The sequence below is a fragment of the Phyllopteryx taeniolatus genome, chromosome 10 (genome assembly GCF_024500385.1).
Source record: "Phyllopteryx taeniolatus isolate TA_2022b chromosome 10, UOR_Ptae_1.2, whole genome shotgun sequence".
Taxonomy (NCBI): domain Eukaryota; kingdom Metazoa; phylum Chordata; class Actinopteri; order Syngnathiformes; family Syngnathidae; genus Phyllopteryx; species Phyllopteryx taeniolatus.
In genome coordinates, this window is record NC_084511.1 from 10,126,496 (window position 1) to 10,146,006 (window position 19,511).

The window sequence follows — 19,511 nt, forward strand, 5'->3', positions numbered from 1 at the left end:
TAGGGGAGGGTAGGAATGTAGATCGACCGGTAAACGAGAGCTTCGCCTTTCGGCTTAGCTCCCTCTTTACCACAACGGACCGATACAAAGTCTGCATCACTGCGGACGCTGCACCGATCCGTCTGTCGATCTCCCGTTCCATTCTTCCCTCACTCGTGAACAAGACCCCAAGATACTTGAACTCCTCCACTTATGGTAGGATCCCATGCCTGACCTGGAGAGGGCACGCCACCCTTTTCTGACTAAGGACCATGGTCTCAGATTTAGAGGTGCTGATTCTCATCCCAGCCGCTTCACACTCTGCTCCGAACTGCTCCAGTGAGAGTTGGCGATCACGGCTTGATGAAGCCAACAGAACCACATCATCTGCAAAAAGCATAGATGCAATACTGAGGCCGCCAAACTGGACCCCATCTACGCCTCGGCTGCGCCTTGAAATTCTGTCCATAAAAGTTATGAACAGACTCTGTGACAAAGGGCAGCCTTGGCGGAGTCCAACCCTCACCGGAAACAAGTCAGACTTACCGGCAGATATGCGGACCAAACTCTGACTGCGGTCGTACAGGGACTGAACAGCCCGTATCAGGGGGTTCGGTACCCCATACTCCGGAAGCACCCCCCACATGACCCCCCGAGGGACACGGTCGAACACAAAACACACGTAGACTGGTTGGGCGAACTCCCACGCACCCTCGAGGACCCTGCTGAGGGTGTAGAGCTGGTCCACTGATCCACAGCCAGGACGAAAACCACACTGCTTCTCCTGAATCTGAGATTCGACTTCCCGACGGACCCTCCTCTCCAGCACCCCTGAATAGACCTTACCAGGGAGGCTGAGAGGTGTGATCCCTCTGTAGTTGTAACACACCCTCTGGTCCCCCTTCTCAAAAAGGGGGACCACCACCCCAGTCTGCCAATCCAGAGACACTGTCCCCGATGTCCACGCGATGTTGCAGAGGCGTGTCAACCAGGACAGCCCCACAACATCAAGAGCCTTTAGGAACTCTGGGCGAATCTCATCCACGCCCGGGGCCTTGCCACCAAGGAGCTTTTTAACCACCTCGGTGACCTCAACCCCAGAGACAGAAGAGCCCGCCTCAGAGAAATCATGTTCATGTCAATTGAAAATGTGTGGATTGTTTTCCCCCATGTTCTCTATAATGTTATAGCTATTATTTTCTCTGACTATTTTTCTACCTTCTCCATTCCTGTTTCGCAGGCCCTCCTGGTTCGAGCACTGCTGGAATATTCCCAGAGCTCAGAGCGGTGCGTCAAGTACGGCCTCTTCTTGGTTGCCGGGATCTTCGCCATGGAGCTTACGCGCTCCTGGTCTCTGGCGCTCATGTGGGCCGTCAACTATCGCACGGCGGCTCGCCTCCGCGGGGCGGCTCTCACGTTCGCCTTCAACAGGATCCTCCACCTGCGTAGCACAAAACACATCAGTCCCGGCGAGGTAGGGCAGAATCACCAAATTGCAACTTGTAGCACAGCACCACAGGAAGATGATTGAGGCAGATTTTATTTCTACCCTTATTAGGTTCCATTGCCTGTGAGAACAGAGGCTGTCTAAGCTTTGGAAGAGTCCTCATACACTGAAATATTGACAATTGGGAATATGAATAAACTTTCCTTCATTCATTTTCCGTACTACTTATCCGCACGATGGTCGCGGGCGTGCTGGAGCCTCTGGGCGAGAGGTGGGGTACACCCTGAACTGGTCGCCAGCCAATCGCAGAGCACATAAACAAACAACCATTCGCACTCACATTCACACCAACTGGCAATTTAGTCTCCAATTAACCTACCGTGCATGTTTTGAAAGAAATTGATAGCTGGGATAGGCTCCAGCACTCCCGCGACCCTTGTGAGGATAAGCGGCTCAGAAAATGGATTGATGGATGTTTTAGAAAACCCACGCAGGCACAGGGAAAACATGCAAACTCCACACAGGCAAGGCTGCCTTGAACACGGGTCCGCAGAACTGTGAGGCAGATGCGCTAACCAGTCGGTCACTGTGCCGCCATGGATAAACTTATTCAAAGAATTATTTTTTAATATTACTTTGGCAAGGGCTCCAGTGTTCTGCATGATTGGAATACATGCATGAAGAACTGAGTAAAACCTTTATTAATTGAACAGGAATTGTTTCATGAAACATTTTTCCAGTATTCATTTTTAGGCATGTACTGTATGATACAAACACCAATTCCAATGAAGCTGGGACGTTGTGGAAAACGTAAATAAAAACAGAATACATTGATTTCTAAATCCTTTTGAACCCATATTCAATATAATATACTACAAAGACAAGATATTTAATGTTCAAACTGGCAAACGTTAGTGTTTTATATTCTCTCATTTTGAATTTGATTTCACACAGGTGAGGCCGGATTTGGCCGTTGGCGAAGGATCCCTTATTGTCACCCACCCTATAATCTTTTGTAAATGATTTGGCGACATAACGGCCTATTAAGAATCTGAATGACACATATCTGTTTACCAAAATGTCACACATTATTTGAACTTTTTACTGAAAAGTATGGAATTTTGAAATCTCAAATGTGGAGGAACCACAATGGAGACCCCGGAATATTGAACAATTGAAGTTGTACATCCAGCAAGAAGAGAGCAAATTCCACCTACAATTAGTGTCCTCAGTTCCCAAATGCTTTTTGAGTGTTCTTAAAAGGAAAGGTGATGTAACACAGTGGTAAATATGTCCCAGCTTTTTGGGAGCGTGTTGCAGGAATCAATTTCAAAAGGAAAATATTTGCTGAAAAATCTAAGTTTATCCGTTTAAACTTTAAATATCTTGTCTTTTTTGTGTAGTTAATTCAATATAGGTTGAAAAAGACTTTGACAATATCAACATTTAACAGCTCCATCTCAAAGATGCAGGAAGGTGAGATATTTGCGCTTTGCTTTTTTCTTATTTTTTTTTACAAATGACATACATGACACTAAAAATCCAGAAGTAAAAAAAATAATAATAATAATACAATTAAAGCGGTTCATCCAAAGCGTTAGCTGTCAATTGGAAAAAACAAAACAAAAAAACAGCAATCCCAATAATATTAGATCGCAATAGGTGGACTATTGAATGGGCATGGGCTTGGGGGCGTGGGGGTAATAAATGTCGCTTATGGATGTCACACGTCTCATTTCTTATTTTTTACCTGTCATACAAGTATGAATCCAATCACAAATGTAATGTGAAACCTTCAAACAAAACACATACAGTATACTAGACCTCTTGATCACAAGTAACAAAAACTGGCAGCTAGCTAGTGGATAATGTAGAGTCTACATCTTCGCTCAGTACTGCTTCTTATCAGATCGATTCAATTGCAGGACGCCAGTAGCAGAAGAGTCTTTTGCTCACAAGAAGTTGGTTAGTACTGGCTTCAGTTGCAAGTCTTATCAAGTCAACAAGAATGGGAACAATAAAACAACAGCAGACTCTTTTCTTTCTTTTTAAATGTGTCCACTTCCAGTTACTTGAGGTGGATAATCTTCTCATCATGTTCTTGTCTTGCCACCTTTTCAGAAAAAAAAGTGTGAAACACCTTCCTATGATGCTGGCTCAAAAAAAGTTTTTCTAGGGGAGTGCGCTGGCGGCTCACGTGATGCTGTTGTCACACATTATGATATTCAATGTCCAAAATATGACATTTAAGTGCTGTTTTTATAAGTACAATGTATGGCTTTTAGTGTAGTAATGTTCCACTGTTTTATTTCACTAGCTGATAAATATGTGCTCCAGTGATGGCCAGCGTCTCTATGAGGCAGTTTCAGTGGGCTGCCTGCTGGCTGGCGGGCCCCTGATGGGCATCCTTGGTCTGACCTACACCACTTACTTCCTGGGTCCCACCGCATTACTCGGATCAGCAATTTTCATTGTCTTCTATCCCGCCATGGTACGTTGAAGTTATCATCTCATTTCTAAATATTTTGTAGAAATTTTATCCTATACATACAACTTAAAAAAAAAAGAAAAAGGAAAAATAGCAGCTTTTGGTATTTTGCAATCAGTGTCCTGTCCACTCTGTTGCTACATTTCCAATTGCACTCAGACTGAGCCACCACTGGTATTGATCTGAAAGCCATTTATCCTTCCAGGCCTTCTAGTTGGGCCTGCAGTGCTGCTTAATGTGGTTGTGTCTGCTTTCATTTCCTCTTCCGCTTCTCATTTTTCTAGTCATTGTCTCCCCGCTCTCTCACTCCCTTTCCATCTGAACAGATGCTTGCGTCTAGGCTGACGGCGTATTTCCGCAAGAACTGTGTAGTAGTGACTGACCAGCGCGTGAGGCTGATGAACGAGATCCTGGGCTGCATAAAGTTCATCAAGATGTATTGTTGGGAAGATGCCTTTGCGCAGAACATTCACAGTGAGTTTCCTGTCATCGTATGCGAATAATTTCTTTCTTCAAAAGTCATGCTGTCACATGCCCGTTAAGGTTGGCGTCAACTAATTTCAGCAGCTGTCCATGAAACTCACAGCTAATGTAAATTCGTCACCTGGAAAAGAAAGTCACATCCTCTTTAGTGGACTGGCAAAATAATCCCGACCATAAATCCATTTTCATTAGCTCGTTTAAGTCATCCCTCTGTGCTGCCCACTATCGGAAAGGCCGGTTTGAATCCCATGGCCCCAAGTTTAATTTGCAAGGTGATTGGAGCCGTATGATACAGAATATGACTGTCAAGGACGCTCGACTTGTGGATGAATTAGTGATGGCCTTTTCTCACCAGGACCTTTGCTGTAGGTTGTTGATAAGGATCGCTCTCCCCCTTTTAAATGCTATTCTCAATTACCCTGCTGGGGCTTGTTTTAGTGCTGTCCTGGGATTAGCGGTTAGATTGATGATTAATCGGCATTCAGCCTAATAGCCACGCGAGTCCACAGGGTTACAGTGTCATTAAGAGAGGATGATCACCTTTTATTTTGCCATGCAGGAAAAAGAAATTTAATGAAATATGCTAATGTGATTTTTGGAGATATACTGTAGATGTGGAAGAAGCAGGACAGAAATAAATTGGGATTTTCTGAGGGCCCTTTGAAACCATATACTGGATCCCTTTCCACCCCCTCCAGTGTCTATTTTGGTCTATTTTAGTGTTCTAGCAGGGTGTAAGCAGATACTTAAAAAATATCTAAGAAAGAAAACACACGCACACAATTGAGTGTGAAATTAATAACCAAGGAACTCCTTTTTCTGCCAATTACTGAAAATGTGTTTGTGAGGGAGCTGTTCTAATTTTTGAAAGTTGTCATCATATTTCTGCTCCTTAACATAATTACCACCCTGAAAGTCTGACACTTTCGTGCCGCAGGGTACACTCTCTGAAAGATTATCGTGTCAAAGCCTAAAGCTAAGGAGAGCTGCAGTGAGTTTTGTTGGATGCACAGATTAGTGTTACCCAACAGCTTTAGCTTCTGATTAGTGGCAAATACTTGATTGCTCAGTGAAGTTCTCAATGCGGTGGAGGCTGAGGGGCCACACGCATGGGCCACATACAATATAGATCCGCACGCTAAATGTAATTCAGGCTTCCTTATGAATTGGTGACTCCACAAAGGAAAATACAACCCATGCTGTCTTTGTGAGCGATCACGTGCCCCTGGTTGTCATGATAAGGAAATCTGTACTTGCCATTGGCAACAGCAGTATATCAGGCAGGTGAGCACTGAGACAGTGCTCTTTGTAACCAACCAGCTGCAGGTAAGGAAGAGGCAACCTGCACAGGAATGATTCCAAATCAAATTGAATTAGGCAGCAGAGTGGTCACATATGGCCCTTTGTTGATTACTTTAATCATCCAAATCAATATTAAATTTATATTCTGAGCTATAGCTCATTTGCATGAGAAAAGGCTGCCCCTCAAAATTAATATCAGCAAGACAAAAATAAAGGGGCGCAAAAAGTGTGCTCCCTCGGGTGTTATGTTATTAAAACAACTGGCAACTATTTGAAATTGTGAAAACAAATGCATAATATGTCTCCTTTCAATTTCATGTTGCCTCAAACTTAGTCTCTGACATTGTAGTGGTTTCCTTGCCTGACTTCTGTGCTTACAGCGTGAGTTCAGCTCTTACTTAGGGATGGTGTGAATGTGATTGTCTCTGTACCCGGTGATTGACCGACGGGCAGTCCATAGCGTAGTCCGCCTTTAGGCCAAAGACAGCTGGGATAGGCTCCAGCTCCCCACGACCCTGAACAGGATTAACAGTATAGAAAAAGGCTGCATGGGTGTATGGTCTTAATCTTTACTTTCTGTCTTGTCAACAGAGGTGAGGTTAGAGGAGAGAGGACTACTGGAAAGAGCTGGTCTCATCCAGAGCCTCACAGTGGGCGTGGCACCTATCGTTGTGGTGATAGCCAGTGTATGCACGTTCACCCTGCACATGGCCCTGGGCTATGACCTTACTGCAGCAGAGGTATTTGCACAAAAAGACCTTTAAGCTTCCTTTTTAAATGTTTATTAATGATTCACATACTATCACTAATGGGGACCCACATCAGATACACCTGCACTATTGAATGAAAGCTAATGCAAGAGTCATAGTAACGGTGTTGAAGATGACACAACCTCGCTACAGGAGATCAATGGAATAACTCTCCCTGATTTTTCCGCACTCAGGCGTTCACTGTGGTTGCTGTTTTCAACTCCATGACCTTCGCCCTGAAGGTCACGCCCTTGGCTGTCAGGTCTCTCTCAGAGGGTGCTGTGGCTGTGAAAAGATTCCAGGTGAGAAACACATGTGAATTACCTCTGATGAGATGCTCAATTTGTAACTCATCCCGACAAGGACGCCTTGTTGATGCTGAACACACATGAGACCAATCCACACCTCACCTGTGTTACAAATATTTGGTAAAAGTCACATGTTAGTGGCACATATTTTCACACAGCCAGCAAGAGTTAAGTAAGCAAACACACCAAAAGGACATTCTGTTTATGTGCAGTTGCATGATGAAGACACAGTGTACCCGTCAAAAATAGACTTGAAATTACACAGGGTGTCCACGGGTACTGATACGTAATCCGTAAATCCAGGCTAGCATTTAGCACGCCTGCCTCACAGCTCTGAGATTCAGGGTTCAAATCACCCCTTTCTGTGTGAAGTAAGCATGTTCTGCCTGTGATTGCATGTGATTTGTTATTGTGCTTCCTCCCACATTCCAAAAACATGCATGTTGGGTTACCTGAAGACTAATACTCCATAGGTTTGATTGTGAGTGTGAATGGTTGTTTGTCTATATGTGCCCTGCGATTGACTGCCGATCGATAGTCCTCTGTATACCTCGCCTATTATACAAAGAAAAGCACGAGCTCACTCGTGACTTTAATGAGGACAATAGCTATAGAAAATAGATGAATGGATGTAATTAGTATGTAATCACAAGAAAATGTTTCATACTTTAGTGAGTAACCGGTGAATGTATGTGGCCCATTTGAAGTCCATTGCTAACCAAAACAGGTTCACTATCTGAGGCACATAAACCCTCTCTCAGATTATTTCAAGTTCTCTGCGTAGTACGCGGGCTCCCTCTGGTTGGCGTCGTCGTCTACAGCTTGTGGCCGAGCATTGGTTTCATCTGTAGTTAGGACCTTGCAATCTGTGGTCGGTGTCGATGGCGGCTGTGGCTTTGGAGGCCCAGCCTATAGAATTGTCATGGGCAGAAGTCACATGGTATAGTGGGCGGGGGATGTAGAAATGTCTACTCAGACTACTCTTGAACTCTCTTTATAAGCCTTTTGATTGATGATGAACATTTCTCTACATATGGCTCTGTAGCCGTCTAAGCTCTGCCATCTCCACAGAGGCTGTTCACAATGGATGCCCGAGAAGCTGTGTTGATCAAAATGCAGGACCCTCGCAATGCGGTGGAATTCCAGGACGCCACACTGGCATGGGAGAAAGCACGAACCCCAGCCACCAAGCCTAACACACCCCCCAAGAAACAGAGTGGGGGGATAAAGCGCGTGCTGCGCCGGGAGAGGCTCAGCCTGTTCATCTCGACTGAGGACAGCAAGGACCACAAAGAGAGCCCCAACGCCCAGAGTCTCCTCACCAACATGGAGCAGGAGAGTCCGCAGAGTACCATTTCCTCCACAAAAAGCATCCGGCCTCCGCTGCACAAGACGCTCCACCGCATTGACCTGCGTGTTAAGAGGGTATGATATTTACCACATCCAGATACTGTAGACATCATGATTTGACCATTTGGCCACATCATGGTTATGGTTGCCTCAGGGGCCTAACATCACCTTGAAAATGTGTTTTTAGGTCATGGTTTGGTTCACATTTGATCGCCAGGCATTTATTTATTTTTTTTAAGTGGCGGGGGAGATGGGGCAGCCCCCCCACCCTACCCCGTCGACAATTAGCTTCCGATTGCGCCACTCCTGTCCTCCCGAGTCGCACGCCTCCACCCCGTTGACGATTACCTTCAGATAAGGAAACTACGTTGCCACCATCCCACTTCATGGGCGATTAGTTTCCGATCGGGAAAGTCCGTTTTGAATTTGATGCCTACAACATGTTCCAAAAAAACTGGGACAGGGCCCAGGGGCATGTTTACCTCATTGTGTTAAAGCACCTTTCCTTTTAACAACAGGAAATAAGCTTTTGGGTACTGAGGACACTAATTGTTGAAGCTTTGTAGATTGAATTCTTTCCCATTTCTGCTTGATGTACAAATTCAGCTGCTCAACAGTCCGGGGTCTCCATTGTCGTATTTTGTGCTTCATAATGTGCCACACATTTCCAATGGGAGACGCATCTCGACTGCTAGCAGGCCAATCTAGTACTCGTACTCTTTTAGTACGAAGCCATGCTATTTTAACGTGCAGAATGTGGCTTGGCATTGTCTTGCTGAAATAAGCAGGGGCGTCCATGAAAAAGACGTTGCTGAGATTGCAGCATATATCGCTCCAAAACCTGTATGTACTTTCCACCATGAATAGTGGCTTCACAGATGTGCAACTTACCCATGCCATAAGCATTAACACACCTGCATAACATCAAAGATGCTGGCTTTTGAACTTTGCGCTGATAACAATCCGGTTGGTCCTTTTCCTCTGTGGTCTGGAGAACACGACGTCAATCATTTCCAAAAACATTATGAAATGTGGACTCGTCAGACCATAACACACCTTTCCACGTCAGTCCATCTCAGATGAGCTTGGGCACAGAGAAGCTGGTGGGGTTTCTGGGTGTTGTTAATATATGGCTTTCGCTTTGCATGGTAGAGTTTTAATGTGCATTTGTAGATGTAGCTTTAACTGACAATGGTTTTCAGAAGGGTTCCTGAACCCACGTGGCAATATCCTCTTCAGGCGGCAGCTATTGAATATTTTAGTATTCAAGTATCGTACTAAAAATGTAATCGAATAATCGCGTAGTCGGATGTATATTATTTTTGCTTGGTTAAAGAGTAATTATGATTACACAAGAAAAAAATAGGGCATTTCACTTAAAAATGAATGTCCAATTGTTTTTCTTTTTTTAGATAATCAACTGTTCCTTCAAAAAGTGTTTCAATACAACGGACAGTCGACTGTCACGGACGCCGCCCACTGCCCTCACCCGAATGAATCCGAATAAATATCATTTTAAACTTAGCATTTTTTCTTCTTAGCATTTCTTGTAACTATAAAAACATAAGGCATTAATAATTAAAAAACAGTCTTTTGTTTCCTCCGTCCCAGCTTTTTTGGAACATTTTGCAGGCATCATATTCAAAATGAGAGAATATTTGGAAACAATTAAATATTAAATATATACATTAAATGTCTTGTCCTTGTTGTGTATTCAATTGAATGAAGATTGAAAATGATTTTTTAAATCATTGTATTATTTTTTTTAAATTTAGGCTTCACACAACATCCCAACTTCATTGGAATTGGGTTTTGAACCGGTCCGTGGTTGGGGACCACTGTGGCAAGGGAGCAATATTCAAAACAATCTACTATTTTATTTTCAGGAAAGTGTAATCTTAATAGTTTGTATTCTTTTTAAGAAATGAAGGATACAGAGAAGGGCAACAGTAACAGTTGGAACGGTGTGTATTATTGCTCTATAAAAACGTCTAATAATGGCATTTGTTATTGCTTTGGCTCCATCTGAGGAACCCAGGAGCAGGGGTGGGTAGTAACACACTACATTTACTCAAGTAACATTTTGGATAAATTGTACTTGTCAGAGTAGTTGGATTTCACCATACTTTTTATGGTGTATTTTTAAAAAGACTCGATACTTTAACTCTGTTACAATGATTGACATGCCGCTCGATACTTTTATTTATCCATTATTGCGTGTGCAATCTATTTTTAGCCTTCAACTTCGACTTCCGCATAGGGCGCCATTGCGCCAATCCATGATCACTAGTGTCATTTGACTCCAGTTCACCAATTAGATGGCAGTCACACGACCGCACATAAAGCCTTGCGTGTCAATCAAAGTGACTCATTTTGGGAGAAAAACAGACACGCGAGTGTTTACTTTACAGACTCCGAAAAACAACAGCTTTATGATGCAGTGTAGTCTTGCGTCTGCCCAAAGGTGGATATTTCAACCCACTTCTAACTTGCGGAAAGTTGAAGATGTTTGTTGTCTTGGCAGTGTATCTGGCAACATTAGCCCTATTTTATGGTGATAAGTCACTGTAAACATGCTTTTTGGGGTTAAGTGTCATCCTATAATCTTAACATCTCTCTCTCTCTCTCTCTCTCTCTCTCTCTCTCACGCATGCACACACACATACACACACAAAGTCTGCTCAGCAAACACCTTCATTCAGTCATCTAAGTGAGTGAAGCAAATAATGTTTCTGTAGAGCCCAATGCATGTTGTTGTTTTTTGGACACTTAAAAAATGGTGTCAGGTGTGTGGACTCCCATATATTATTATTTTTTATTTTATTTGATGTTTATGCTCTAATTTATTTATTTTTTTAATCAGAAGCTCTCACCAGTTACTCTTGTAGTTTTTTCACTGAGTACTTTCTTACTCTTACTCAAGTAACTATTTGGAGGACTACTTTTTACTTTTACTTGAGTCATATTATTCTAAAGTAACAGTACTCTAACTTGAGTACAATATTTGACAATTCTACCCACCTCTGCCCGGGAGTGGCTGCTTCAATGCCACTGGAAGTTTCAAATGAGTTAATAAGTTTGGTTGTCTGCCAAATTCATATCGTTAGCCATGACGTTCATAAGACAGAAACTGGGATGCAATGTGTTTGTTTCCGACCAAGCAGTGTGGCTAGAGCATGTGACAGTTCCAATTTTGGTCTCTTACCTAATAAGTTTGTGGGGTAACGCTAATAATTGCCACATCACATTAAATAATCACACCTGCATTTAATTATTAGTTTTAGAATGATTGAATACTTGAACAGAAGTCAAGGAAAAAGTGTGTCTAGCTTTCACAGCCCATATAAAATGACATCATGGGCTTGATTTGGCCTGTGGCTTTGAGTTTGACACATGCAATTTACAAGGTTTGAGTTTCCAATATTATTCTTGTTGGCTGTCTAGGGTTCACTGGTTGGGATCTGCGGTGGTGTTGGAAGTGGGAAGAGTTCTCTTCTCACAGCACTATTGGGACAAGTAAGAACCAAATGCTGAAATTGGATGAAGTATTCCTTTTATCTTTTAATGCAATGGTCTGCAACGTGTTTCACAGATGACCCTTTTAGGAGGCAACGTCGCAGCCAGCGGGGGCTTCGCTTTTGTGTCCCAACAAGCTTGGATCCTCAATGACTCCCTGAAGGAGAACATCCTGTTTGGGAAGGACTTTGAGCAAGACAAGTAAGTTATGAGGACATGCGTAAGTACGAGAGGCAGTCAAAGTGATCACAAATTGAACAATGTTTATTCGTCTTGAGATATTATGCCGTCCTGGAGGCCTGCTGTCTTCTCCCTGATCTCACAGAGCTGCCTTATGGAGACATGACAGAGGTACTTCATAGTGGTTTTTTTTGTCTGCTCTCCTTTTGTAGCCCCAAATTTATTCCCCAAAAGTCAGAAGTAGTAGTTCCTATTCGAAATAGAGAGCAACTCCAGCAAGGAGAATGCATTTGCTTTCTTTGCAGATTGGCGAGAGAGGAGCAAACCTGAGCGGGGGCCAGCGTCAGAGAGTCAGCCTGGCCCGGGCGCTCTACAGCGAGCGGCCTATACTCCTCCTGGATGACCCTCTTAGTGCTGTCGACACCTGCGTGGGTTCTCACATCTTCAAAAAGGCAATACGGGCAGCAGCAAAAAGCAAGACGGTGCTCTTTGTGACCCACCAGATGCAGGTGAGGTAGAGGCAACCTGCATGGGAATGATTCCAGACCAAATTTAATCAACTAATAGACTGGTGGCATATGGCACTTTGTTGCAGTTTTACCTTAGGGATGACTTTAATCATCCAAATCAATGCTAAATTTCCCTTCTGCTTATTTTCAGTACCTGCCAGAATGTGATGATATTATTCTCATGAAGGATGGGCAGATAGCCGAGCACGGTACTCATGCTCAGTTAATGGCTAAAGAGCGTGACTATGCTGCTCTGTTCAGCAGTATGCAACAGGAGGTAAGGCCAGGGGCACTAAAAAGAGACTCTTTTGCAATAAGAGTCACTTCCTTCACTTCCTTTACAAATTAACATTATAAGATGAATAATTTGTAAGCCAGAGAATGACAGGCCCATTCGTAAGCCAGAGAAAGTTTTTAGAAATAAAAGCCTTACCTATTTATGGCTTCATTGATTTACTGGAGGGCTGCTAAAGATCTTCTCGCTGATATCTCTGTTTAAACCAGCCAAAGGCTGTTTCTGCCACAGCTGCCTTGTCCATTTGTCGGTTGCCTTATTTCTTCATCTGTTCTTATTTCCATAGAATCTGGTGAGAGAGAATTACAAAAACAAACAACACCAGGTAACTACAGTGAAGCTTTGCCATGTTGAGGAAATAGCCAAGGTCCAACAAAATCCACTGAGCAAAAAAGGTGAGACTTGACGACTTGCTCTCTTGTTCATTTGCATGACGCTTCACATATAAGCATTTTTACTCAGAACAACTGATGAAAGCTGAAGAGAAGGGTTCCGGTGCAGTCTCTTGGGCCGTGTACGCCGCCTACATCAGAGCAGCAGGAGGTCCGGTGGTTTTCATTCTCAACGCCGTCTTCTTCCTCAGCACCACAGGCAGCATCGCTTTCAGCAACTGGTGGCTGAGTCACTGGATCAAGCAGGGGTGCGGGGTAAGCTTGGGGACGGTCCACCTGAATAATTATTTACTTGACTGATTTTGTGTTCATTCAGTTCACTTTTATTAGTATAACGCTAATTTGCAACAGAAGTGTGAAGGATTTTGAACTTGATTCAACATTTTACACAGAGCCAATGCAGATGGAAATGGCTGTAGTTCATGGGTGTGCAAACTATGGCCACATACTAGGGATGCAAAACATGTTTTTGTTCCATGATACAATAACGGATAACTTGTCGCTTCTCCAAGCTGATACTGATAAAGATAACCAATATATTTCTTCAATGCTTTATATCAGGGGTCTTTAACAATTTCAAGTCCAAGGACCCCCAAATGGAAAGTCTGAGCGGGGACCCCCTATTTAGGTATCTTGTATATAATTGTGTTTTAAACTGGCCCTATAATAGAATGCATTTTTATTGTCACTACAAACAAGTACAATTAGATTGAGATGAGATGCAATGTATAAATGTACTTGCAATCAATACTAAGATATTCAAATAATACAGTGTTAGACCAGAGCAAGCAGGCAGACGCACATCATTAGTGGATACGCGCTAGCGCTGCCACCTTCTAAGGAAACAGGGCCATTGTGTGTTTTGATGTTAGTTCCATTTGTAGATGATCTAATTTGTTGTCCAGTGAGTGAACTTTGGTACATAGGAGCTGCATTTGCAGGGGTTATATGTTGTTGCTGTTACCCCAGCGCGTCAACCGTGCTTCTGCATGGAGCCAAACCAACCCCACTTGCTCCTGTGTCGGCTTGAGCTGTTATGCGAGTCCGCTGCGTCGTAGGCCGGTGGGTCTTGCCGCGAGCGTCGTAGTTACAAACTCAAAGTCACTGGATGGTCGTAATTTCACCAAGTGCTGCCGATCATAAGCAAATTTACTGCGGATATTGACTGTTTTTAGTGTCATTTGGGCAAAGAATTCTGGTCATAATATCCATGACTGTAAGGAGCCAATGCAACAGCAGCTGCATAGCGAATGACCTCAAACCTAGAGATAGGCGAGCCCGCCTCAGAGACCCCAGACTCTGCTTCCTGACGGGAAGGCGTGTCGGTGGAATTGAGGAGGTCTTTGACGTATTCTCGCCACCGACTCACAACGTCCAGAGTCGAGATCAGCAGCGCACCATCCCCACTATACACAGTATTGATGGTGCACTGCTTCCCCCTCCTGAGACGCTGGATGGTGGACCAGAATTTCCTCTAAGCCGTCTGGAAGTCGTTCTCCATGTCTCCTCCCAAGTCCGGGTTTTTGCCTCAGCGACCAGCCTCACAGTACGTTTGAGCCTGCCAGGTCGGACCGGCATCTTCCCCCACCATCGGAGCCAGGTCAGCACCAGGTGGTGATCGTTTGACAGCCCCGCCCCTCTCTTCACCCGAGTGTTCAAGACATGCAGCCGCAAGACCGATGACACGACCACAAAGTCGATCATCGAACTGCGACCTAGGGTGTCCTGGTGCCAAGTGCACGTGTGGACACCCTTATGCTTGAACATGGTGTTCGTTATGGACAATCCGTGGTGAGCACAGAAGTCCAACAGAACACTGCTGGGTGATCTGATCGGGGGCGGCTGTTTGGTGCATAGGCGCAAACAACAGTCACCACCCGTACCGCCAGCCGAAGGCGGAGGGAGGCTACCCTTTCGTCCGCCGGGGTGATCCCAAATGTACAGACACCGAGCCGGGGGGCGGGGGGCAAGAAGTATACCTGCCACACTCCAGAGTGGAAGAGAGTCCAACCACTCTCAAGAGGACTGGTACCAGAGACCAAGCCGTGTGTGGAGGCGAGCCTTACTATATCCAGTCGGAACATCTCGACCTCACACACCAGATCAGGCTCCTTCCCTGCCGGAGAGGTTTTCGTTTGCACAGTAATTATTGTATAACTATTTTTTTTGTGAGCATTTTACAACTATGCTCCGCCCATTGCCCGGCAAAATGCCTAATTTCCGTGCCGTCATTTCCTTCTACGTCATTTTCAGTACATCACAAACCACCACCAGCACGGGAAATGAATCGGACCTTCACTAAACATAAATAAATAAAGTATTGAAGAATACAGCAAGATGTTAAAGGAGCTGACACGCTTAATCAACACTTTGTCATCTCCTCGAGTATTGGCTTGGGTGAAAATGTTTTTTTAACAAAAAAAAGTTGGGGATTCTTGCTTTAATTTAACTTGCGTCACATGGATTTTTTTTTACAAGCAACCAATGCATACCAGGCGACATGACCAAACGTGGATTAATTGGGCAATCGCGAACACGTTATAGTCAGCAACTCATAACCACACACCTGGTGACTGACCCTAGCACCCATACCAACTTGCTGAAATGTAAAACTGCAACCCCTGGTGTTGTTCTCCAGAAAGGTTTTGAGGCTCCACTTATCCTGTACTGTATTGTGTTTATATTCAAACCACATTACAATTTGGCGCGACTGTGAAGAAAGAAGTGGATTGTGGCCAGTTTAGCTACGTTATAATAATGCAAAGCGAGGAAAAGTGTGAGAAATAAAGGACAGGGTGGATATTTGCGAGGCTGTGGTCTCTCATTCATTTACTGTACTGAATTTGGTCAACAGAGACGCTCCAAGCTTCGCAGAGACTCTCCAAGCTTCGCTATTATTGTAAAACACAATATGTACATACTGTATTGGCTGTATTATACTGCTTGGCGCCGGCCGGTTGAATCTCGTTTAGTATCCAGAAACATAATTTTTGTTGTGAAAGCTCATCTGATTCGACATGGAATTTTTTCAATTGTCATTCTTTATTCAAAGTCATTTCACAAGTGACAACAACTTTGCATTTAAATACTCTTTCTATAGAAACTTTTTTCCCATTTATTTATTTATTTTACTCTTGCATTTTTGATTGGCCCTTTCACTGCAACATTGGACACCAATCATCAGCAAAAGTAGTTACTGAATGAAAACAACCCCGCACACTGCACAGTTCAGTCACATTTGACCGCATCGCTCGGTGAGCAGCGGGAAAATTTTATGTTATAGTTCTCGTCAGGACATGAGCAGTACTTTTCTGGACCAGTTGGAGGGGCTTCCGAGACTGGTTGCAGCAGTCTGATCATAGAACGTTACAATGCTTCCTTGAAGTCACAAATGTGTTTTTCAGCTTTGCTTTGTAACGAAAAATTTCCCATTTTTGGAGGTGGAAAAAGGTTCAGCACATACCGTAATTTCTCATGTATAAAGCACATTTTTCCTCCCAAACAATTGTCAAAAGTCAATAGTATGCATTGGTATAAGGGAAAATGGAAAAAAAACTTTCACATGTATGAATCTATGCCGCCATCTAGAGGATATGAAAAAGCTGTACACTTGCATTCTAATATGCCACCGCCACCTAGAGGTTATGAAAAAGGTGTAGCCTGCACTTCTACTAAATACTGAGCAAAGGGTCTGAATGCTTATGGCTCTGTGATATTTCATTTTTTCTTTTTTAATAACTGCAAAAATTTAGACTATTCTGTTTTTTTTTTCGGTCAATATGGGGTGCTGTGTGTACATTAATGAGAAGAAAAAAGAACTTAAATGACTTTAGCAAATGGCTGCAATATAACAAAGAGTGAAAAATTTAAGAGGCTCTGAATACCTTCCGTACCCCGACAGAATTTGTGAAATACTGTTTTTTTAAATACAACTGATGACTGAACAACAACCATCATGAATTTATTTATGGTTATGTTTTCTTTAGTGATAATGCTTTTCTGAAATACCTTGACAGTTTAATTTAAATGCCATTAAGATTAAATGTATTTTCGCCTTTAAAGAATTGTACCCATCTTAAAATTCTGCCTGGGTAGTCAAAAACATGAGCACAACTGTGTGTTTTCTCATTGACTAAATAAAAGTAGGGCTGTGAATTTCAAAATAAGAGCAAGCAAATAAAAATAATTACATGTTCAAATAAAGTGCTTAACTTCAGAATAATTATTTGAAAAGAGTAACAAAATACAGATAATACTGCATGTTTTGATCATATGGGTAGAAGCAAAATTGTAAAAATGCATTATACATAGGTAGAAAGGTTTTCCAGAATTTTGATCTCAACTTTGGGGGTGCGTATTGAACACGGGAAATTACTGTATTTAGCAAGCAAAATAAATGAGCCAGTCTAGCCCTGTGAGCATTATTCTGAACGTTGGTGATTTAAAAAAAAAAAAAAAAAAAAGGAAATGAAATTCAATTACTGCACAACAGTAAATGTAATTAAAAACAAGCACAAGTGGTGAGCAAGCAGATGTGCAGCAAAGCAGATGGCGGCTTTTGAGAAATGCGCCCACAAATGGAGGCAATGCAGCAATTAGTGATTGTGATGGCCTTTTTGTTTACCAAAGTGTGCTTGTTTTTATTTATTTATTTACTCAACCTTATTAATTTCTTCCTCCATATGCCTCTCCCCCAGAACTCTTCATTAATCTCAGGGAATGAGACAATGGTGAAGGACAGCATGAGCCTCAACCCCCACATTCAGTTCTATTCAACTGTTTACGTTCTCTCCATGGGCGCCGCTTTGTTCCTCAAGACCATACGAGGCCTGGTGTTTGTAAAGGTAAGAGAGCCCCATGATGCTTTCCTCACGGGCTTCATTCACAGTCTGATCCCCCTACCACAACCAAAAAGCTTTAGCCCTTTGAAGGGCAAGGAACCGTATTTGCTTATTGGGTGTTCAAACTGGACCCTGAGCACCTCATTTGATATCAGAAAAATTATAACATTGATGAATCTACTGTATATCAGGCATGCGGAAGCTGTAGGCGATGGTGGATCCTCTGAAGTTAAATGCACCTAATCATTGCGAAAATATGCCCCAGAAGTGAAACAAACCGTCAACATGAGCAATGTCAGGAAATCCTGTGAGACTTCTAAGATTAACTGAACGAGTGTGTTTTGCAGCTGCTTTTTGGGGGAGGGTGGCCGACTGGTTAGAACATCTGCCTCACAGTTCTGAGGACCGGGGTTCAAATCCCGGACTCGCCTGTGTGGAGTTTGCGCGTTCTCCCCATGCCTACGTGGGTTTTCTCCAGGTACTCCGGTTTCCTCCGACACCCCAAAAACATGCGTGGTAGGTTGGTTGATCGAAGACTCTAAATTAAATTGCCTGTAGGTGTGAATGTGACTGCGAATGGTTATTTGTTTATATGTGCCCTGCGATTGGGTGGCGACCAGTTCTGGGTGTACCCCGCCTTTCGCCCGAAGATAGCTGAGATAGGCTCCAGCACGCCCACGACCTCTTTTACCAGCTAACCCATGCTGACACTGCATTGCACGAGGTTAGGTTGCTGTGTTAATGTATGCCACTTAAATTGCTTCTTTTTCATGCGCCCCGCACCCCCCACCTGTGCTACAATGACACCTTTGGGAGTGTTGAATACACTATTAATAGAATTAATCTGTTCTCCACTGCCACATGTAATTTCTGTTCAAACAGTAAAATGTCTCCTGATTTAAAGGTCGTAACCTTTATGTCAGCATCAGAGTTAAGTCATTATGGATGAGGATTTGGCAGCAAATAAATACACAACTGCGAACATTAGAAGCCTGAGTCTTTATATACCCATGCTATGTGTGTTGAATGTGACAAACCGTGTGTTAGCTAAAGCCACAACTGTCTCCTTACCGTATGTTTCTTTAAGCTGCATGTTTCCATGTATCACCTCATGGTTTTCTAACACTTGAGTTGTTTCTGTTGATAGTGCACGATGAAGGCGGCCTCCGTGCTCCACGACAAGCTGTTCCGCCGACTCCTCCGCAGCCCCATGTGCTTTTTTGACACCACGCCACTCGGCCGCATCCTGACCCGCTTCTCCAGGGACATGGATGAGGGTGAGTCTTAAACTCGTAATCCACTACTTTTTTTATTTAAAAAAAAAAGTCATTTTCACCCAAGCCACTACTTGAGGGGATGACACGATGCTGATTCAGCCTGTCAGCTCCTCTAAAATCTTACTGCATTTTTCGGTATTCTTTTTTTTATATATATATTTCGTGGACGCCTGATTAATTTCTCAGCTGGCCCAGTTGGTGGCGCAGCGCAAATGACGTAGCAAGAAATGATGGCACCGAAATGAAGCATTTTGCCAAGCAATGGGCGGAGCGTGGTTGTAAAAAAACTCACTATAAATGTGATTTTGCATTTCTGTAGCATAAAATAAAAAAAGGAACGAAAACAATAATAAAAGTTGACGCCACCCTACCCCCTCAGCCCCCCCCCCCCCCCC

General features: G+C 43.4%; 1 protein-coding gene across 2 annotated transcripts in view; it reads left to right on the plus strand.

Annotated features, from left to right (window-relative positions):
* Positions 1-19,511, plus strand: part of wu:fb13g09 (ATP-binding cassette sub-family C member 5) — a 69,452-nt gene that overhangs the window by 23,130 nt on the left and 26,811 nt on the right. Inside the window, exons 5-19 of one of the 2 annotated variants that reach the window (XM_061787363.1) lie at positions 1,220-1,453; positions 3,744-3,917; positions 4,241-4,388; positions 6,291-6,439; positions 6,643-6,750; positions 7,828-8,181; positions 11,551-11,622; positions 11,699-11,823; positions 11,901-11,973; positions 12,108-12,311; positions 12,463-12,588; positions 12,893-13,001; positions 13,069-13,253; positions 17,696-17,842; positions 18,987-19,116. In XM_061787363.1, the coding sequence (XP_061643347.1) occupies positions 1,220-1,453; positions 3,744-3,917; positions 4,241-4,388; positions 6,291-6,439; positions 6,643-6,750; positions 7,828-8,181; positions 11,551-11,622; positions 11,699-11,823; positions 11,901-11,973; positions 12,108-12,311; positions 12,463-12,588; positions 12,893-13,001; positions 13,069-13,253; positions 17,696-17,842; positions 18,987-19,116 (2,338 nt within the window). Of the gene's footprint in view, positions 1-1,219; positions 1,454-3,743; positions 3,918-4,240; positions 4,389-6,290; positions 6,440-6,642; positions 6,751-7,827; positions 8,182-11,550; positions 11,623-11,698; positions 11,824-11,900; positions 11,974-12,107; positions 12,312-12,462; positions 12,589-12,892; positions 13,002-13,066; positions 13,254-17,695; positions 17,843-18,986; positions 19,117-19,511 lie in introns of those variants that run through there. The other variant, XM_061787364.1, reaches the window with a different exon arrangement.